Source organism: Conger conger, chromosome 14, assembly GCF_963514075.1.
Source record: "Conger conger chromosome 14, fConCon1.1, whole genome shotgun sequence".
In the NCBI taxonomy this organism is placed as follows: Eukaryota; Metazoa; Chordata; class Actinopteri; order Anguilliformes; family Congridae; genus Conger; species Conger conger.
In genome coordinates, this window is record NC_083773.1 from 26,656,537 (window position 1) to 26,678,920 (window position 22,384).

The window sequence follows — 22,384 nt, forward strand, 5'->3', positions numbered from 1 at the left end:
GGAGGTGTTGATTAGAGAGGAGAGAAAAGGGAGAATGTCCTCAGATATAGATTGTAGGAGGGGAGAGGGGATGGGGTCAAGAGGACAGGTGGTTGGGCGGTGGGAAGTAAGGAGTTTCAGCGTGTCGGCATCAGAGAGGGGAGAAAAGGAGGTTAGGGAGTTGGGGAGGGTAGGAGGGTCAGCAGGGGTGGAGGGTTGGGAGAAGGAATTGCGAATAGCATCGACCTTCTTTTCAAAGAAGGAGACAAAGTCATCAGGTGTGAGTGATGAGGGGGGTGGGGGGGGAGGGGGGGCCAGAAGAGAGGAGAAAGTTGAAAACAGTTTGCGGGGATTAGAGGCGGCCGCGTTAATGTTTTAATAATTTTTGACACTAACTTTGCATTTCTTTATATAGTAAATTATTAGGAAGATGACTTTTGATGGCCCCCCCTTTTTTGTCAATAACTACTTAAGTTGCACTGGCCAATAATTGGGTCAGAGTGGGTTTCTTTGTATTCATTCAGTTTTCATTTGCAGTGAAATGTTCCATCTGGTCACCGACTGAACTTTCTTTTTTTTCTTTTATTATTAATCCCTCCACCACCACCCCTTTTCAGAGGACATCATTATTTTTAATTGCCAAGTCCAAATACATTACATTGAGGTGAAGCCACTCCGTATTTACTTTTTCTAAATATTACAACTCACTATAAGCTATTTTACTACGCCTATGTTTTAGTGACCATGACCATGACCAGCCAGAAGTCATGGTGGGTTTGCTGACGCACAGCAGCTTGCATCCTCTCGTCTCTGCTCGTTCACCAGTCGCCGTTCTCAGCTTGGTGGAAGTGTGCCCGTGGTGTTGGGGAGCACGCCAGGCCGGGTGATGGTGGACACCGTGTCCACCAGGGCTTGGCAGGGGTGCCCGTCGAGTTGGCAGTGAAGGTAGAGCTCCTCTGATTGGCCCAGCCGGGCTACTCGGAACTGTTCTTGGTGGAGGAGGGAGTCTTTGGGCCGTGGTCTCCTCACTGGCCCGCCCCTATTCCGTTGGCTTCTTCTGTGGCTTTGGCCTGCCGTACCTGAGAATCATATGCGTGATTCTTACGAGATAATCAATGTTATTCGCTTCATCCGTGAATTGTCATAATGTTTTGGCCCATTGCCATAGGAAGAGGTTACACTTGGATACTTGGAAACTGAGAAAGTTCTACAAGAACCAATGGTTTGCTTACCCTCGAATATATCGCAGGCCTTAAAGACATGTGTCATTCTTAGGAGATAATTCACTTCATCTGTGAATTGTCAATTTTTGGCTCACTGGTGTATATCTCCATTCTATATCTCCATTTATCGCCATTCTCTAAATAATTTTCTCCTCAATGGGCCATTTGTTTCTCTGTCTCATTGCCATTATTCCGGCTGTCAAAAGGAAGGAAGGAATAGATGAGAGGTGTGTGAGCAACTGTCTGGGCTTAAAGCAAGCAGTGAAACTAACATGTACTGTAACATTATGCCACAATTATGCCACTGTCACAAAATGACTAACATTTGACTGATAATTCCTGCTCCAGCTTTAAAGCAATTTAGCAATAGCTACTTCAAATTATATAGCTAAAATAATACCTTTGGCAAGGTAACTATTCAGCTAGTAAGTAAGTTTGCTTTGTGGCAGCTGACATGCCATTATATTGTAAATAAGTATTAATACATTTCCCAAATGAATGCAATGTAAAATCCCTCCAGTAAAACACGCATGCTTACCATTCCTGATTTATATAAATGAATTCAACCAATTGTGTTGCCAACTTCTGATTTCTGTAAAAGTAAGATTTACAGCCTACTCTTGATGCCAATGGAGTTTTGAATGAGGACTGCTTAAAGCAGAAGCAAGAGTACTTGCAGGGGCTTTTTTGTGTGTTAGAATTACATACCAGTCAGTGGGGTGCATCCCCACACTCCAGTGTCTATCAGGCCTGCTGGATCCAGGCGTGGAGCTGCATCTCCTCCAGGGTGGGCTGGTCCTCTTTCTGGAACGACTCAATTGGCAAGTATTCGGGGGGCACTGATCAAAACACAAAGGAGGGAGTCTTTGGGCAGTGGTCTCCTCACTGGCCCGCCCCTCTTCCGTTGGCTTCTTCTGTGGCTTTGGCCTGCCGTACCTGAGAATCATATGTGTGATTCTTACGAGATAATCAATGTTATTCGCTTCATCCGTGAATTGTCATAATGTTTTGGCTCATTGCCATATGAAGAGGTTACACTTGGATACTTGGAAACTGAGAAAGTTCTACAAGAACCAATGGTTCGCTTAGCCTCGAATATATCGCAGACCTTAAAATGTGTCATTCTTAGGAGATAATCAACGTTATTCACTTCATCTGTGAATTGTCATAATTTTTTGCCTTACTGGTGTATATCTCCATTCTATATCTCCATTTATCGCCATTCTCAAAAGGCTTTTTCTCCTCAATGGGCCATTTGTTTCTCTGTCTCATTGCCATTATTCCGGCTGTCAAAAGGAAGGAAGGAATAGATGAGAGGTGTGTGAGCATCTGTCTGGACTTAAAGCAAGCAGTGAAACTAACATGTACTGTAATATTATGCCATAATTTTGTAAAATTATTCAACATTTAACTGATAATTCCTGCTACAGCTTTAAAGCAAGTTAGCAAGAGCTACTTCAAATTATATAGCTAAAATAATACCTTTGGCAAGGTAACTATTCAGCTAGTCAAGTAAGTTTGCCATTGCCATTATATTGTGAATAAGTATTAACACATCTCCCAAATGAATGCAATGTAAAATCCCTCCAGTAAAACATGCATGCTTACCATTCCTGATTTATATAAATGAATTCAACCAATTGTGTTGCCAACTTTTGATTTCTGTAAAAATAAGATTTACAGCCTACTCTTGATGCCAATTGAGTTTTGAATGAGGACTGCTTAAAGCAGAAGCAAGCGTACTTGCAGGGGCTTTTTTGTGTGTTAGAATTACATACCAGTCAGTGGGGTACATCCCCACACTCCAGTGTCTATCAGGCCTGCTGGATCCAGGTGTGGAGCTGCATCTCCTCCAGGGTGGGCTGGTCCTCTTTCTGGAAACACTCAGTTGGCAAGTATTCGGGGGGCCCTGATCAAGACACAACAAAAACCAGGACGGTGTACAGTTTGGCAGGTAAAAATTTAGTCTATCAGGATATGAAGAGGTCACGCTTAGATACTCAGAAAGTTCCGGTGACAAGACGAGGGCCAGGTAGCTGTGTCTTCATCGTCTGGTGTAGTGGTGTTGTGCCAGCCGGGGGTATCGGCGAGGGCGCCCTGTTTGGGCTGCTGGATCGGCCAATTCCCTACCAGGGGCATGCTGGTGTCCGATCTCAGCAAGCCCCTGGTATGGAAGCCTCGGCCCGTTTGTGCCCTCGGGCAAGTCCGGGAAGGCAATGCTCGCTTCCCAGAGAGCCCGACTTTGACAAGGCAAGGGTTGTGAATAATATTGAGATTCATCTCTCTTCATACAAAATATTATGACCGGTCACAAATAACTTTGATTATCTCTAACAAAAGGGAACATCAAGGTCTGGGATATTTTAAAAGGTAAGTGAACAGTCGTTTCTCGTAATCGCTGTGTTGGATGCAAGAGAAATGGACAGGTGTAAAAGACCTGAGCAACTTTGACAGGGGCAAAATACTTACGAGCAGATGACTGGGTCAGAGCATCTCCAAAACGGCAAGGCTTGTCTGGTGCTCCTGGTCAGCAGTGGTGAGTACCTTCCGACAGTGGTCCGAGGAGGGACAAACCACAAACCAGCAACCTAAGGCTCATCGATGTGCGATGGCAATGAAGGCTATCCCGTCTGGTCTGAGCCGTGAGGAATGTGTCACAACACACTGCATCACACCCTGCTGCGTATGGGGCTGCGTCGCTGCAGACTGGTCAGAGTGCCCATGCTAACCCCTGTCCACCGTCAAAAGCGCCTACAAAGGGCACGCGAGCATCGGAACTGGACCTTGGAGCAATGGAAGAAGGCTGCCTGGTCCGATGAGTCCCATTCTCTTTCACCTCATGTATCCACATGGTACGTGTTCACCGTTTACCTGATGTCATCTCTTCCCCAGGTAACCGGTGAATGCACATCCGACCATCCACATGATGTAATAGAAAATGGGACTCATCAGACCAGACAACCTTCTTCCATTGCTTCAAGGTCCAGTTCCGATTCTCGCATGCCCATTGTTGGTGCTTTCAAAGGTGGACAGGGGCTAGCATGGGCTGGTCTGTAGCTACACAGCCCCATGCGCAGCAGCTATCCCATCTGGTCCGAACCAAGAGAAGGGTTACTGTGGCATAATGCACAGAATATTTGTGTCGCACATTCGTACGTAACCATCATTAAAATTCTGCCATAGTAGCCCTTCTGTCGGTTTGGACCAGAAGGGATAGCCTTCGTTGCCCTTGCACATTGATGAGCCTTGGACGACCAACCGGTCTGTGGTTTGTCTCTCCTCTGACCACTGTCGGTAGGTACTTGCCACTGCTGACTGGGAGCACCGCAAAGCCTAGCCATTTTGGAGATGCCCCGACCCAGTTGTCTGGCTATAATGATTTGGCCCTTGTCAAAGTCTCTCGGGTCTTTATGTCTGCCCATTTCTCACGCATCCAACCCAGTGACTACGAGAACCAACGGTTCACTCTAATATATCGCAGACCTTCTCACAAGATAATCAATGTTATTCACCTCATCTGTGAATTGTCATGTTTTAGCTCATTAATCTCCATTCTATATCTTCATTTATCTCCATTCTATATCTACATTTATCTCCATTCTATCTACATTTTATATCTATACTTATCTCCATTCTCAAAATAATTTTCTCCTCAATGGGTCATTCGTTTCTCGGTGTCATTGCCATTATTCCGGCTGTCAAAAGGAAGGAATAGATGAAAGGTGTGTGAGCATCTATCTGGGCTAAAAGCAAGCAGTGAAACTAACATGTACTGTAACATTATGCCACAATTATGCCACTGTCACAAAATGACTAACATCTGACTGATAATTCCTGCTCCAAGCTTTAAAGCAAGTCAGCAATAGCGACTTAAAATTACATAGCTACCATAATACCTTTGGCAAGGTAGCTATTCAGCTCGTAAAATAAGTGTGCTTTGTGGCCAACTAACATGCCATTTTATTGTAAATAAGTACTCCCAAAGAATGCAATGTAGTATGCCTCCAGTAAAACAGGCATGCTTGCCATTCCTGATTTATATAAATAAATTCAACCAATTGCCTACTCTTGATGCCAATGGAGTTTTGAATGAGGACTGCTTAAAGCAGAAGCAAGCGTACTTGTCGAGTCTTTTTGGGTATTAGAAGTGTTTCAGGATCCAGGGGTGGAGTTGCAGCTGCTCCAGGGTGGGTCGGTCTCTTGCCTGGGGCCTCAGGCAACAGCAAATGAAGTCCTTGATTTCTATTAGGGAAACGCAGATAAAGTATGACTGGACAGAGGAAACAGAGGGTGTGTTGAAATGCAGCTCCTTCCTGACCTCCTGGCTCCTCACCTGGTGACAGCCCGGCACTGATCTCCACATGTCGCATTCCCTTGCTGGTGTAAGAAGTGAAGGGATCGCCGCCGCAAACGAGGTTATACAGGGTTACGCCCACTGACCACACAGTCCCAGGGCCTGCAAGGAACTTCTCTTTCTGGAACCACTCAATTGGCAAGTATTCGGGGGTCCCTGATAAACAGACACAACAAAAATCAGGACGGCGTACAGTTTGCTAGGTAAAAAATGAGTCCTGTCAGGATATAAAGAGGTCACACTTGGATAGTTAGCTAAGATGGCTGCTAAGATGCTTGCGCTTCCTACAACCTTCCTACAACCCTCATCAGACTTGGAGGACTGAAGACTGTCGGTTGTAGGAAGCGCAAGCATCTTAGCAGCCTATGTTTCTAACTAACCAAGTGTGACCTCTTTATATCCTGACAGGACTCATCACTAAAACACCGGGTGGTCTAGTACAATGTGCAATGAAAATAAGGTTGATTCAGATTCTGCCTCCATTTACTGACCAGAGAAGTCAGTGTAGGCGGTGTTCTTCAGCGGGTCTCCACACCCGAAGTCGATCAGTTTGATTTCCTTGGTGTCCGTCTGGATCAAGATGTTCTCGGGCTTCACGTCCCGGTGCACCACTCCTTGGTCTTCACAGTGCTGCAGCGCGCCCAGCAGCTGACTGGTAACATTGCGCGCCTCGTCCTCATCCAGGACGCCCCCCTGATCCTGGCGGTATGTGAACAGATCCTTGCAGGGGTTGGGGCGCTCCATTGCCATTACATAAGACGCAGGTCTATCGAACCAGTTTTACAGTTTCAAGATGTTGGGATGACCTGATAGTTTGTTAACCATTTCAAATAGTCCGACTTCCTTGGGCTTGGACAATTTCTTCCTAGGCTGTGGAGAGACGTCAAGCAGTTTTGGTGAGAGCCTTGCCAAATTAGCACATACCATGAAATGGTGAGTTTTTTTATTTCCAGTTTTTTGGAACGTTAGTCAATGTTAATGCTATAACACATAGTTACGTACATTATTTTTATTCTGCATTGTCTCTGGTTACAGCCCCATAACTCATGGAAGAGGTACTTACGTGCATTTCCTCTTCATCTTTCAGAACATATTTAAGGGCCACCTGATGAAAACACATGTGAGATATATTTGATAGCAAACACAGCATGTTGTGTTAGGTGAATGCCTTAAAGTTGGGTAAAATCAGTTTTGTCATTTGATAATAATAAGCATAGATAAATCAATAGTCATGAGATATAATCGTAATCAGAGTTTGTGATCATAGAAAAGGTTTTTTACGGGAAGTCCATCGGATATGCGGGTCCCTGCATAGACCGAGCCAAAGCCTCCACGCCCCAGCAATTTTCCTTTTTTATAGACCCTGTTGACGGATTCTAAAATAAAGCAGGTAGACACCAGTTATTCAGAGCATGGTATATAGGTCTAACTGTATTGCACATAAAACCACATGATAGGCAGCAGCATTCTGAAATATTCTCAAAGCCTTGACTTTGGGGAAAAAGGAGGTCTCTCTTTACATTCTTAAATATCAGTATTTGCAGATTCCTGCTTTATGAAAACAGGTCATTCAAAATGTGCCAATTAGATTAAAACTGTTATTAAATGCATGTTAGTCCATAAAGTCCAAAGTCCACAATTTTAATGGATAATATAATAATGCATTCATGATTTGTTTAATAAGTACAAATCAATGAGGTTGTATCAGATGATGCCTATTAGAAAGCAATCTTGCTGATCTGCTCAGTGTTACTATCCTAACCTTTCTGTGGGCTCTTCTTAGATCTGGGGGTTTTGTCTCCGTAGGCCTGGACAGTATCTTGACCGCGCTTTCTCTTGTTGAGTGGTTCCTCTGCAGTGGGAGAAGTTGGCTCCTGCTCTGGCTTTGTTTCCTCAACTCTCCTCTCTGGTTAAAAAGGACGTGCAAGCATAAGAATACAGTCTGAATGTACCTTCAGTTCAGAATGTACATGTTAGTTTCACAGAGAGGAGAGCACCACTGTTCACTGTTCAAAAGGGGGAGGCTAGGACACAGCAATAGAAGAAGAGCACTGCCCACAGATCCTGAAAACATTTGAAAACATTGCATGATATGGAATGTTTTTAATAGGCATAAAATCATCGGTTCATGTTTAAATATGGATTGGTATGGATTTTTTGTTTGTATGGTTGATGATTTGATTGCAATATGATTTGTTCAGGAATAAAATGTTGTTTTTTGTTTTTATTGCGAGGTACATTTGTTTTTATTATGGCTATTGTTTTAAAGACCAAAATAAATAGATAAGTAAAAAAACATGCAGTTTAATTGAGCAGCACAGAATAAAATCAGTGTTGAAATTAGTGTTTTTTCCCCCAATCAAACTTCCAAGAAACAGCTGTTCCCAACATTATGTTGGATGTTGCATCAATATTGAAGGAATCTGCAGAAAATGCCAATTTTTGCAAAATCTTGACTCAGCATCAATATGAACGACACAATTTCCTAAGAACAGCAAATTAAGTGAGGCAAAACTAATTTCTGAACATTTTCTACAGTCATTATCTGCAGAAAATATTCAGAATATGCAGAACAGTATAACAGTATAATTTCTCTAATGAAAGTGGCAATCACCATAAAATGATTAAGGCACCCTGTCTGCGATCCGGTCCATACACACCATGTGCACTTTCTGAAAACTTGCTGCTTCAGAAGATTTGTGTTAGTGCGAGGAGAATTAATGTTTCAAAGGATATCTTTCATGTTATTACGTTAAACTGAGGAAAAATAATTTTCCTGACTGTTTGGGAAAGAAACTAGACTACAGCTGTGTTGTTTGTTTTGTTGTCATGCTAACCTCGAAGATTGTAGGGATCACGTCTTGAGAAGTCCAAGTTATCACCATCGTTCTTCTGCTCAGGACGGCAATCGTCTGAGGCTGGATGGAAGAAAAAACACAGTCTGAATCTGTTAGCGTCCTCTTGTTCAGTTTTCTAGATTCACTGTAGGCCTATTTTTTCTCCTCAAAGCAAAGTTTTATCTCAGGCTAGAAATATAATTAATTACACAAGTGATGTAATTGCATGTGATCAATAAAATACCATGTATTGCAATTCGTATCAGAGCTGATGAATATCTATGTATGTGCTAACTAATTGCAATTTACGCTTTAGAAGGCTAAAAGCTTACAATGTGAATTCTATATGGTGTAAGCCTAATAAAGCTTGAATTCTTCAATTCTATATTGCTAAGGAAGCCTAGGTCTTACATGCTAATTTCCTTTTTGGCATTGTTCCGTTCAATGAAAATACCCAACAAATGAAATTGTGTTACGCTTCTTTGGGATATTTTGTTTTGGAATAATTTCTTATATAGATTATTTCTTCAGTCTAGAATGCTTGTTCTGTGACGTGACAAAACATGTACAAATCAGCATGACGTCATAACACTTGCTTCTAGGTGGATAACGGCTCTGGCTCTGCTGCCTACTGATGTTCAGGAAAATGAATAGCAGGCAGTGTTTTCCGTGTCATTTAACCAAGTCAATGTTGGAATATAAAAATAATTGTGAAAACTGAACGAAATTGTTTCATTTATATGATTTATACGTCTAACTGGCTGAAGTAACGTTGACGTTAGCTGTCAGCATGAGACGGGTGCGTGGGGGTTGGACCCAAAATGCACGACTCAGAAACAATAGTAAAATAAAGTCCCGTTAGGGCTTTATTCGGGACGAGTCCCAGGAGCGTAGTCAACACAAGCAAAGTCCATACACAAAGATCCAGCCAAACAAATACAAAACAAACAAAAAGCACGGTGCCGAGGGAAGAGGCAATCTCGTAGTCGGTAGGCATGCAGGGAGGTCCGGTAGCAGGAGAGCTGTCAGCAGGGCAGATGAACAGGCGGACGGCAGGCAGAGGCGTAGTCGTGGGCGAAGCGGGAGTCGAAACCATGAAACAATCAGCGGGGCAAAAGTACAAAAACGGTAGGTGGGGACGAAGTCAAGAAACAAACGAAGGTCACAAAACAGAAATCAATAATCAATAGTCGATGACGGGCTTGGATCGTAACGTGTAATCAAAACAGTAAATGCTCAAGAGTTGCGTGGAAAACAGGCAGACAATTTCGCAGTGAACAGTTGCGCGATAAATGCAGGTGTAGACAGGTGTAGACAATTAGTTAGAGCATAGCAAGGAAATGGAAAACAGGTGCGATGGATGACAAGTTTAACAAGGAGATTAGTAATCGTTAGTAATAAACCTATCCTGCCCGAGCATTAGTAAATTAGTAAATGACATGCACGAGAAATGTAAGGTAACATGAACACATGATTAGTTTGTTAGTCTCTACCCAATCCTGATCTAGCGTTAGTAGTTTTAGTAAATAGACAAATAGAAACAATTAGGAAGTGAATGACAGAAGGAGAGAGAGAGAAAAGGCGGAACGCAAGGTTTGCGGAAAAACATGTAAAAGTGTATGCATAAACCGTGACCAGTAAACGTAACAATAAACATAAATCAAAACATGACACAACGCGAAACTAAGACGATAACCACTAAACATAACCAGGAATATAATCGTACGAAAACATAACTAGACATGACAAGAAAATAAATCGTAACGAGACATAACTAAACATGACAAGAAAATAAATCGTAACGAAACATAACTAAACAACATGACGAACCTAGACAACATAATACATGATAAGACACTGCGTGACTAAGACAACATAAATAAACATAAATCAACATAAAACATGGCGAGACAGACCTGAAACGTGACAGGACCCCCCCCTTAACGACCGACTCCTGGCGGTCCTTGGAATTTATCAGGGTGGTCACGATGGAAGTCTCTGATGAGCGATTTGTCCAGAATGAGACTGGGAGCGACCCAGGAACGCTCCTCAGGGCCATAGCCCTCCCAGTCAACCAAGTATTGCACCCCACGGCCCCTCTTACGAATGTTCAAGAGTTTCTTAACAGTGAATGCAGGGTGATTGTCAATAATGCGGGGGGGAGGTGGTGGGGGATCCGGGGGACATATGGGGTGAGAGGATACAGGCTTAATACAAGAAACATGGAAAGTGGGGTGAATCCTAAGTGAAGCAGGGAGTGAAAGTTTAACAGAGGAAGGGTTGATGATACTGTGGATCTTAAAGGGACTAATAAAGCGGGGTTGTAGCTTGTGAGAGGTGGCTTGGAGGGGAATGTCCTTAGTGGACAGCCAGACGGAGTCACCTGGTTTGTAGGCTGGAGCTGGAGTGCGGTGGCGATCAGCAAAACGCCGATTACGGTCTGCCGTGCTTAGCAGCGCGGCCTTGGCATCCCTCCAAACCTTGGCGCACCGTTTCATGTGGATGGCGAGGGAGGGAACAGCGATCTCGGCTTCTTGGTCAAGGAACAGTGGAGGTTGGTAGCCCAGGGAGACCTCAAAAGGTGATCTCCCGGTGGCAGCGCAGGGTAAGGTGTTGTGAGCGTACTCCACCCAGGTAAGCATCTTGCTCCAGCCGGCTGAGTTCTTGGCCGATACGCAGCGTAGAGCGGCCCCCAGGTCCTGATTGGCCCTCTCAGTTTGGCCATTGGATTGAGGGTGGTAGCCCGAAGAGAGGCTAGCTGTGGCCCCGAGGGCCACGCAGAACGCTTTCCAGACTTGGGAAATGAATTGGGGGCCGCGGTCAGATACGATGTCCGATGGAAGTCCGTGGATGCGGAACACCTCTCTCACCAGAACATCCGCGGTCTCTTGGGCGGTGGGCAATCCAGCCAGGGGGATGAAGTGTGCCGCTTTGCTGAATCGGTCCACCACCGTCAGGATGGTGGTGTTACCCTCGGAAAGGGGAAGTCCGGTCACGAAGTCCACTCCGATGTGACTCCAGGGTCGGCTGGGCACCGGCAATGGTTGAAGCAGTCCAGCAGGGGCCTGGTGAGATGCTTTGCTTCTGGCGCATGTGGTGCAAGCCTTGATGAAGCGTCTGGTGTCGGGGATCATGGCACTCCACCAGAATCTCCGCTTCAGCACCGCCAAGGTGCGGGTAAAGCCGGGATGGCAGGAAAGGAGGGATGAATGGGCCCATTGCAGCACCTGTGTCCGAGCGGCTGAGGGGACGTATAGGCGTAATCCGGGGTTGGACCTGGGATCGGGATCCTCCCGTAGAGCCCTCTGGATCACCGCCTCGATCTTCCATGTGACAGATCCGATGGTGCAGGAGGTAGGAAGGATGTTCTCGGGGATCTCACGCTCAGAACAGGTGTTGAATTGACGGGACAGGGCACGGGGCTTAACGTTCTTCGAACCTGGACGGTAGGTCAGAGAGAAGTTGAACCTCCCGAAGAACAGCGCCCATCTCGCCTGTCGAGAATTCAGCCTTTTGGCTGTCTGGAGGTATGCCAGGTTCTTGTGGTCGGTCCAAACGATGAACGGCTTCTCGGCCCCCTCCAGCCAATGTCTCCACTCCTCCAGCGCCAGTTTGACTGCCAGCAGCTACCGGTTTCCAACGTCGTAGTTCCTCTCCGCCGGGGACAGCTTCTTGGAGAAGAAGGCGCAGGGGTGTAGTCGGTTGTCAGCGGCCGCCACCTGAGAGAGCACTGCTCCCACCCCTGTGTCGGAAGCATCCGTCTCGACCACAAACTGGCGGGTGGGGTCGGGGTGTACCAGGATGGGAGCGGAAGAGAACTGTCTCTTGACCTTGGTGAAGGCCGTCTCAGCTTCGGGGCTCCACCGGAATGGCACCGCTGGGGACGTGAGCTTGGTTAGAGGGGAGACCACTTGACTATAGGAACGGATGAACCTTCGGTAGAAATTGGCGAATCCCAAGAAGCGCTGGAGTTGCTTGCGTGAGGTGGGTGTCGGCCAGTCGGTGACCGCCAGAATCTTCTTGGGATCCGCCCTGATCTGTCCCTTCTCAAGGATAAACCCAAGGAACTCAACTGTGTCGGAGTGGAAGACGCACTTCTCAGCCTTGACAAACAATTTGTTCTCTAGAAGCCTTTGTAGAACTTGCCTGACGTGGTTTTCATGATCCTTGGCATTAGTGGAGTAGATCAAGATGTCATTCAGGTAGACGAACACATGGCGACCCAACAAGTCCCGAAGAACGTCATTCACCAGGGCCTGGAACACAGCAGGAGCATTGGTGAGGCCGAATGGCATGACCAGGTATTCAAAGTGTCCGAGAGAGGTATTGAAGGCGGTCTTCCATTCATCGCCCTCACGGATCCGGACCAGGTGGTACGCGTTGCGAAGATCCAACTTGGTGAAGATGGTGGCCTCGTGAAGTGGGTGGAACGCGGAGTCCATCAGGGGCAGAGGATACTTGTTCCTCACCGTGATGTTGTTCAGCTCCCTGTAGTCGATGCACGGGCGTAGGGAGCCATCCTTCTTCTGGACGAAGAAGAATCCCGCACCGACGGGAGAGGAAGAAGGGCGAATTAGTCCGTTAGCCAGGCAGTCACGGATGTATGTCTCCATAGCCTCCCTTTCAGGTCTGGAGACGTTGTAAAGGCGACTTGAGGGAAGTGACGAACCAGGAAGGAGCTCGATGGCGCAGTCGTAGGGTCGATGAGGCGGCAGAGACTGAGCTTGTATCTTGGAGAACACTGCGCCAGGTCATGGTAAGGTGTGGGAACCCTTTCCAGGGAGGGCTTGGGAGTCTGTGGTGGAGCTGGTGCTCCCTCTGCTGGTGGTGGAGCGGAACGCAAGCAGGACAGATGACATCTAGAATCCCAGGCTTGAACTTGATTGGAACTCCAGTTGATCGTGGGGTTGTGTTTCTGGAGCCAGGGTAATCCCAAGATGAGTTGGTCATTGGGGGACTGGATGACGCGGAACTGGATCATCTCCCGATGGTTCCCAGAAATGACCAGTTGACAGGGAATAGTAATGTGCGTCATGCGGCAGAAAGTCCTTCCATCCAGCGACCGCGCATTCTCAGGGTGGGGTAGAGGGAGGGTGGGGATGTTCAGTTCGGACACCAACACTTCGTCGATGAGATTGGCGTCCGCTCCAGAATCCACCAACGCGTTAATCCGGGTTGTTCTGTCGGGAAGAATCAACAGCGTGGTGAGCGTGGGACGATGGTTCTCTCTGTCAGCACCCTCATGCCTGTCGACTGCTCTCACCTCTACTGGTCGCCTGGTCCTGAAGGAGCACCGAGCCTGGGTGTGACCCGGCCTCCCACAGTAGAAGCACGAACCGGTGGTTCTGCGGCGTGCTCGTTCCTCGGTAGAGACCCTGGTACCGGCCCGGGACAGGTCCATGGGTTCGGATCCCTCCGACTGCTGCTCCTCTCGTCGAGGACTTGGGCCCTGCCTGGGGTACGGGTTGCCGGGAAGGATCGGTCTCTCCGACCGGCGTTGTCTGGCGCGGTTGTCCAGGCGGATCGTGGTGCGCACGAGTTGGTCGAAATGGGTGATGGGGTCCAGTCGCGCCAACTCGTCCTGGAGCGTCTCGCTCAGGCTGGCCAGGAAGAGATTCGCCAAAGCTGCATCATTCCAACTAGTAGCTGCTGCGAGGGTGCGGAAGTCGATGGAGTGGTCTGCCGCGGTCTTCCGTCCCTGGCGCAGAGCAATCAGTCTCTGAGATGGCTCCTGGTCGCTGGATGCGTGTTGGAACACCTTTCGAATCTCGTCGGCGAAGACTGGGTAACGAGGAGGGAAAGAATCCCCGGACCACACCGCCGTAGCCCAATCCAACGCCCTCCCCTTGAGTAGTCCCATCACATAGCCAATCCGACGGTCGTCGCTGTTGTAGGTCTGGGGCTGTTGTTTGAATACAAACTCGCATTGGAGTAGGAACGCCTTGCACCTCTCAGGTTCTCCACCGAACCTCTCCGGGGGGGGTTGTTGGGGCTCCCGGAATTGCCAGGCTCCCGAGGGGTTGACCGCCGGGGAAGTGGGTGGGTGGGTGGGTTCCTCCCGTGGTTGTGGCAGGACCGCAACGGCGAGCCTCCTCATCTCTGCACACAGTTCACAAATCTCTAGGTGAAGCTCGGAGATTCCTTGTGAATGCTGCCGGACGATGGCTCCTTGTTCCTGGAGGGCGTGGAACATGGCAGTTGATTCAGCAGGGTCCATAGTGGCGAAATTGTTCTGAGACGGGTGCGTGGGGGTTGGACCCAAAATGCACGACTCAGAAACAATAGTAAAATAAAGTCCCGTTAGGGCTTTATTCGGGACGAGTCCCAGGAGCGTAGTCAACACAAGCAAAGTCCATACACGAAGATCCAGCCAAACAAATACAAAACAAACAAAAAGCACGGTGCCGAGGGAAGAGGCAATCTCGTAGTCGGTAGGCGTGCAGGGAGGTCCGGTAGCAGGAGAGCTGTCAGCGGGGCAGATGAACAGGCGGACGGCAGGCAGAGGCGTTGTCGTAGGCGAAGCGGGAGTCGAAACCATGAAACAATCAGCGGGGCAAAAGTACAAAAACGGTAGGCGGGGACGAAGTCAAGAAACAAACGAAGGTCACAAAACAGAAATCAATAATCAATAGTCGATGACAGGCTTGGATCGTAACGTGTAATCAAAACAGTAAATGCTCAAGAGTCGCGTGGAAAACAGAGGCAGACAATTTCGCAGTGAACAGTTGCGCGACTGGGCTATAAATGCAGGTGTAGACAGGTGTAGACAATTAGTTAGAGCGTAGCAAGGAAATGGAAAACAGGTGCGATGGATGACAAGTTTAACAAGGAGATTAGTAATCGTTAGTAATAAACCTATCCTGCCCTAGCATTAGTAAATTAGTAAATGACATGCACGAGAAACGTAAGGTAACATGAACACATGATTAGTTTGTTAGTCTCTACCCAATCCTGATCTAGCGTTAGTAGTTTTAGTAAATAGACAAATAGAAACAATTAGGAAGTGAATGACAGAAGGAGAGAGAGAGAAAAGGCGGAACGCAAGGTTTGCGGAAAAACATGTAAAAGTGTATGCATAAACCGTGACCAGTAAACGTAACAATAAACATAAATCAAAACATGACACAACGCGAAACTAAGACGATAACCACTAAACATAACCAGGAATATAATCGTACGAAAACATAACTAGACATGACAAGAAAATAAATCGTAACGAAACATAACTAAACAACATGACGAACCTAGACAACATAATACATGACACTGCGTGACTAAGACAACATAAATAAACATAAATCAACATAAAACATGGCGAGACAGACCTGAAACGTGACACAGCGCCCCCTAACGTTGTAGCTAACGTTAGCTAGCCAACGTCGTTAACATGAATAACCAGTGCAAACTAGCTAGCAAGCGTTATTGGAAACCCTACAATAACGTTACCACTAAAACTAACAACAGGCAAGGTCGGATTTAACGTATCATCCAGTGTTTACCGCCTGGTGTTTATTAGCTAATGTTAGCTGCCAACAACATGAGCAAGTTCCGGTTGTCCCAAAGTTAACAATAAGCGCAGATCAAAGCTAAGATGTGGGTAACGTTACTCCAAAATATTTTCCCGATAGATGTACCTAAGCATCTCAATTCCATACCAAAGCTCTGGCACTGTTTTTATTTCTAAACTCAGATCTGTATCAGTGTCCCAAATTTCCTTTGCAAGATGCGGTTTACATCCTTGGTGCTGCAGAGAAAAAAAATCGACTAAAGCTGCATCAACCTGGGGGAGAAAAACGTGTCGCTTGTAGTTCTCTTTTGGTAGTATTGCTGGGCCATCATCTGACAAACATTGTCCTTTTTCACTGGCAAACACTACGGATTATTCGTTGATTTGGTGCTATCTTCGGCTGCTGGCACCGCGGGCTCCTGTGATTGCGGTTGCAGAATACTCTCCTCGTCGTCGGCTTCGTCTTTCCATCAGTGTGCTCTTTATCCGAAGCTAGGCTAGTCACTGCTGTACTAGAACTAGCTAGCCTATGGTTAGCTTCTTGAGCACTATCGGAAACTTTCTGGAATGTATTTTTTAATTTTGGGCAGCTTCCCAAGTTTTCCACTTTGCTTGTGCAGGCTTTCTATATTCAGCACCACTAGGGCTTTAAACATATCATTTTGATGGCCCTTACCACTGTTCAGAGTAGGAAAATGTTCATTAAATTCCCATCGATTATTCAATGATGTGATCTAAATTTTTCCAAAGGTCGTCATGGTGCGGCGCCCCTTGCGCCACCCGGTAGTTAACTGTTTCTGGTTTCTACTCAGCTCTGGTTCAGTCGATTTTGAAGTAGGCTAACGTTACCTCGTTCCGCCACTGAGTGGCCACCCGGAAGTATCTTCGCGACCTTTGTTTACAAACGTTCAGATTTTTGGAATCTAAAAAAAAGTGAGGGGGCATTCCATTTCTGCAGCCCTAATCTTTGGAACAGAGCTGTCACAGCCTGCATGTCTTTCTCGGTCAGGAATGCTGTCTGTTCTGGCCCCGCGGTGGTGGAATGACCTTCCTGTGGGTGTCAGAACAGCAGAGTCTTTGACCACTTTCAAGCGCGGACTGAAAACTCACCTCTTCAGGCTGCACCTTTCCCTCCCTTCCTCACCACTGTAATTCGTCATGTGTAAGCTATATGTTATAATTGCACTTATGTCTAATTATTTTAGTATTCAGGGTATTCTAGCTGCTAAACATGGTATGTTAGTTGGAAAGTTGATGTACTATTCAAGGGTCAAGTTTTATCTATGTGATCACTCTAGGACTTGGATCTGTACTTTCCCCTAGGGTCTTCAACGCACTTGTCCCTGGTTCTGATTTGCACTTCATTGGATGTCACTCTGGATGAGAGCGTCTGCTAAATGACTGTAATGTAATGTAATGACTGTGGGGTTCTACATCTGTAGTACTTTTTCAAGATTTACCTTTTTAGCATTGCTTTCCATATTGTTTTGAAATAATTGTACTCTTCTTAAATTATTTTATTAATTTGACCTGATTTTTATCTTCTTTATTTGTATTTTTGTGTTCAGCACATTGTGTTGCAAATTTGTATGAAATGTGCTCTGTAAATAAAGCCTGGTTGATTGTTCGATGTATTTGGCATACTTCTGACAGTATGACTGGTATGAATGCAGCCATTACTGTATTTTTGAAAGAGATATGATTCCAGCAGTCTACAACACAGTGTTGCAAAGCTACTTGACATAGCTAGTCATAGCAAAATAGTTAATTGCTTGGTGAGTGAGCTTCCGTCATTGTTTCTGATGGTGAACACGGGAGCGAATCAAGGAAATAAATCCTGCATTGTCTCCCTTTAAGTTCATTTTTGGAATCGGAACTGCCCCTTTAATAAACTGCAATACACCCGGTAACCACTGGAGTTTGTGAGTTTCTGGGGAAATCCACCCCGGGTTTAATATTAATATCATGTCCTGTGAACCACGTAGACACATGTTCAAGCTATCTAGATAATTACCCGAAACATACCCTTAAAATATATCAAAATGAAATGATTTGGTTGCTGCTGATAGCCCCAGTTTTCTTGGTCCTGGAACTAGATTAAGTTGTCTTGTATGTCAGCAGTCTTATGCGTTCACTTAAATGCTAGTCAAGTTATTTTCATAGTCACTGTCATGTGTATGGTGATCTCGAATAATACTCTGTAAAAATACACATTAAACACTGCTGTCCAGTTTCCATGGATTTCTTTTCTGTATGGAAAGGGATAGGGTGTTATTTGCAGCTTTACCTGATTGTGGGCAAATTGATATACTTGGGTTCTTTCTGTTGGGACTTTCTGAACTCATTGAGGTGATGTTATCATTTTGTTTGTTTACCTTTGGTATCTGGTAACAGTGGATTACTCAAATAATCATCTTTGAGAGTACTTCACATTTTATATTTAAAATGTCGACATGCATTTACCATCTGTAATACATGTAGGTCTATGTAGTGTATGTGTGTCACATTTGAACAAACTAGCACAATCTGCATTTAGGAGACTAAACTGTAGTAATGTACGCTGTTTCATATTTTGTTACCAATTCCAGGTTAAAGATGGGAGGACACAAAAAGAGTCACAAGAAGGAAGGAAGAACACAGGACATGCCAGTCTCTTTAAGGAGGCTGGCCAGAGAGAGGCAGAACTACGGAAGCAAAGGGTGAGACACATCTTGTTTTACCCACTGGCCTTAAGATGTCTAGACTTTGTATCAGCCTTTTAAAGTAAATGGTATGTGCTGCTAGCAGTAGCTGTGCTATTTTGTTTGTTGTTAAAATACAGTAGGATTGTTTGTATGAGCAGAACATTGACACTACTATGGTGTTGATAATGATGGCTCATGTCGTCTGACTTGCCTGTTTTATTTAAATTTATGTAATGTTTTGAGCACCTTGTTGAATACATGGCATGTTTTTCGTTGAGTCTGTAATGTTATTGCATGTAGTGCTAAAATGTATCTAATATATTTTCTGTGTTGAATATGCCTTTTTTCGCCATATTGTAAACGCTGGTATTGTGTATTATTGTTCTATCAGCTTGAAAACCTCCAGGAGAAACAGAAGGTGTCACGTGAAAGAGAGCGACAGAGCGAATTCGAGAAGAAGGTAATTGGCCAGCTAGGTGCTAAAAGCTGTGTTTAAAATGCTATTTTACTATATGAGTCCAATCTAACGTAAACCTAGATGTGCTTGAAACTGACTGGGAGCTTACATCTAGTTCCTGGTTGGCATACGACTATGTTAATATTCTCCTGTTTCACTAGACATGATTGCATTGCTCTTCTGCTGCATTTCAGAGTTTTGGGTTTATATTGCAGGAAAATGAGATGCAGAATTTGGAAAAACATGTCAATTTTGAAAATGAACAGTCAAGGAAGGCGTACTACAGGGAATTTAAGAAGGTATGGGGACTATAATATAAGTGAATATGTGTCTGTGCTGTGACTGGGTGAAGAGTTTTGCACATATACTGTGTATCGGCATGTCTTTCAGAAATGTTGTTGGCAATCTAGGTTAAAGTAATGAAAATGCCAAGCTTGCACAGGAAAATAGTATATAATTCTGCCTGTGATATCGGAAGTAAACGGCAAACCTTTGCTGTGCCCTAACAATGTATTTAATTTAAATTTAATTTAAAGTGAGGTCATTTTCAGAACCTTTGAAATGGATGTGTGAATGCATCACCAGTAATGTGCAGTTGGACAGTGTTATGGTTAGTAACGCCAGCGTTTTTGTCCAGGTGATTGAAAGGGCAGACGTTATTCTGGAGGTTCTGGATGCACGTGACCCTCTGGGCTGCCGACGTCCACAGGTGGAGCAGGCAGTGGTTCAGAGTGGCACCAACAAAAAAATAGTTCTGGTGCTAAACAAGATTGGTGAGTAAGATACAAATCTGGATAGGGACATCTGGGGTACCATTAATTATTTTCTTTCTTTGATAATTGGTTTTTAATAGGGGTATACATTTCTCTAATAACCAGAATGATTACTTATTTAATTTATTTATTGATTGACTGATTGATTTGTTTATTGATGTTTTCAACTCCCTCGGCTGTACCAAGATCTGGTTTCAAAGGAGATTGTAGAAAAGTGGATAAAGTACCTTCGGAACGAGTTCCCTACTGTGGCCTTCAAAGCCTCCACTCAGCAACAGAACAGGAACCTGGTGAGCATGAACGAGCATGCCCTGAACCCAAAATGACCAATTATGACTATGTAGCAACCTCATAATTATCTTATGTCCTATGTGTGCGACATCATCAGTCAGAACTGTTGTAAGAGGGCGATATCAAAGAGAGCGTGGGTCCAGTTCGGTTAGTCCGGATTCCTATTCTGTTTGATGACATCACAGACCCCTCCCCCTTGCAGAAGCGCAGCAGTGTGCCCATAACGCAGGCCTCCTCTGAGCTCCTGGGCAGCAGTGCGTGTGTGGGGGCCGACCTCCTGATGAAACTCCTGGGGAATTACTGCCGCAACCTCAACATCAAGACCACCATCACCGTGGGTGTGGTGGGTGAGTACAGCCTCGCTGGGTTTCCATGTCAACACCTAGAGAGTACTGTTCACACAGTTCTCACAATTTCACACAGTTTTCACAATTTTCTGCATTACTAGTTTTTCATTTAAATACCATCAGAGTACTCTATTGCAGTCTTTCTCCATATTATTTTTAGTGTCTTCTGAAACTGTGAACCATCTCTAATCCATATAGATTTTTTACATCCCATATTGTTCTTGTGTGTGTGCAAGTTGATTGAATTTTAAGGAATTTAAATAAATGGAAATCAAGACAATGAATAAAAAAACTCTTCTTTTTGATAAAACCATTTTGGTGAGGCTGTCTTATTAACTCTGGCTGTGTTTCCCTCAGGCTTCCCCAATGTGGGAAAGAGCAGTCTGATCAACAGTCTGAAGCGTGCTCGCGCTTGCAGTGTGGGAGCCACACCAGGTGTTACCAGGTAAGCCGTGAAATTTACCAGCACTGCAAGAATACAAAAACAAGTCAGTCTTAAAGGTAGAATAGGTGATTGTACCATTAATAAGTATCTTAGTCTTGTATTTTCAGACTTAAATCTTATTTCTAAGACATTTGTTTTACAAAATTAGACTTTTTTGCAGTGCTGTATCTTTAGCTTTACATGAGAGTGATTGACATTTGTATAAGGCAATATGAGTTAGTCATGGAGCAGGGCTAATCAGGAAGTGGTTTTGAAACCTGTGTAATGTTCTTGCAGGCACCTTCAGGAGGTACACCTGGACAAGCACATCAAGCTTCTGGACTGCCCAGGTATCGTCATGGCGACCTCCACGTCAGACGCAGGGATGATCCTGCGGAACTGCATGAAGATCGAACAGCTGGTGGACCCCATGGAGCCAGTGGCAGCCATCCTCAGACGCTGCAACAGGAATGAGGTACTTAGTGGATGCTCTTGGTGTGACCCTCAGTGACACTGTATAGGAGTTACTGTGGAGTAGGGGTGTAACGATTCACTATGTTATGTATGGTTTTTGGGTCCCAGTTTGAATCCATCCTCTGCTTTACTGCTACAAAACAAAATTCAATTAGTGTTGTAACTAACCAAAAATGGGTGCACACATACACTATGCCGGTTTTGAAATCTGTCCTATATGTGATAGGTAGCCCATTAGAGGCTAATAGAGACCAGATCTCCAAAATGTCTCCTCCTCTTGGCATTATTCCTGCCACATTACATAAACAGGCAACCTCCTGGCTGTGTCAGGAAAAAACATCAGCAATGGCACTAAACTGTCCTGCTAATTGTCCACCTGTCTGCTTATAAACTTACAACTTCTGTTCCTCTTTGCCAGTGTAGTTTGTTTGTGTTTGGGATGTTGTAATAATTTTTGACACTAACTTTTCATTTCTTTATATAGTAAATTATTAGGAAGATGACTTTTGATGGCCCCCCCTTTTTTGTCAATAACTACTTAAGTTGCACTGGCCAATAATTGGGTCAGAGTGGGTTTCTTTGTATTCATTCAGTTTTCATTTGCAGTGAAATGTTCCATCTGGTCACTGACTGAACTTTCTTTTTTTTCTTTAATTATTAATCCCTCCACCACCACCCCTTTTCAGAGGACATCATTATTTTTCATTGCCAAGTCCAAATACATTACATTGAGGTGAAGCCACTCCGTATTTACTTTTTCTAAATATTACAACTCACTATAAGCTATTTTACTACGCCTATGTTTTAGTGACCATGACCATGACCAGCCAGAAGTCATGGTGGGTTTGCTGACGCACAGCAGCTTGCATCCTCTCGTCTCTGCTCATTCACCAGTCGCCGTTCTCAGCTTGGTGGAAGTGTGCCCATGGTGTTGGGGAGCACGCCAGGCCGGGTGATGGTGGACACCGTGTCCACCAGGGCTTGGCAGGGGTGCCCGTCGAGTTGGCAGTGAAGGTAGAGCTCCTCTGATTGGC

General features: G+C 45.1%; 1 protein-coding gene and 1 pseudogene across 1 annotated transcript; one reads left to right on the forward strand and one right to left on the reverse strand.

The window, feature by feature from the left end:
* Positions 1–3,042: 3,042 nt before the first annotated feature.
* LOC133109420 (serine/threonine-protein kinase pim-3-like) lies at positions 3,043–8,826 on the reverse strand (annotated as a pseudogene).
* A 7,830-nt stretch (positions 8,827–16,656) lies between these two features.
* Positions 16,657–21,431, forward strand: LOC133109421 (guanine nucleotide-binding protein-like 3-like protein). The gene is made up of 9 exons (XM_061218744.1): positions 16,657–16,683; positions 18,489–18,599; positions 18,976–19,044; positions 19,257–19,340; positions 19,679–19,814; positions 20,001–20,104; positions 20,308–20,452; positions 20,810–20,897; positions 21,174–21,431. Exons 1-9 carry the CDS (start codon positions 16,657–16,659, stop codon positions 21,385–21,387), a joined length of 978 nt encoding a protein of 325 aa, XP_061074728.1. The 3' UTR covers positions 21,388–21,431.
* The last annotated feature ends 953 nt before the right edge of the window (positions 21,432–22,384 follow it).

Bases quoted from the DNA above. Each gene is read 5' to 3' on its own strand.
- LOC133109421 (XM_061218744.1), top strand. From the start codon at position 16,657: ATGGTGCGGCGCCCCTTGCGCCACCCG. The intron at 18,600-18,975 runs GTGAGACACATC...TTGTTCTATCAG, and splicing joins CAGAACTACGGAAGCAAAGG to CTTGAAAACCTCCAGGAGAA. The intron at 20,898-21,173 runs GTAAGCCGTGAA...ATGTTCTTGCAG, and splicing joins GCCACACCAGGTGTTACCAG to GCACCTTCAGGAGGTACACC.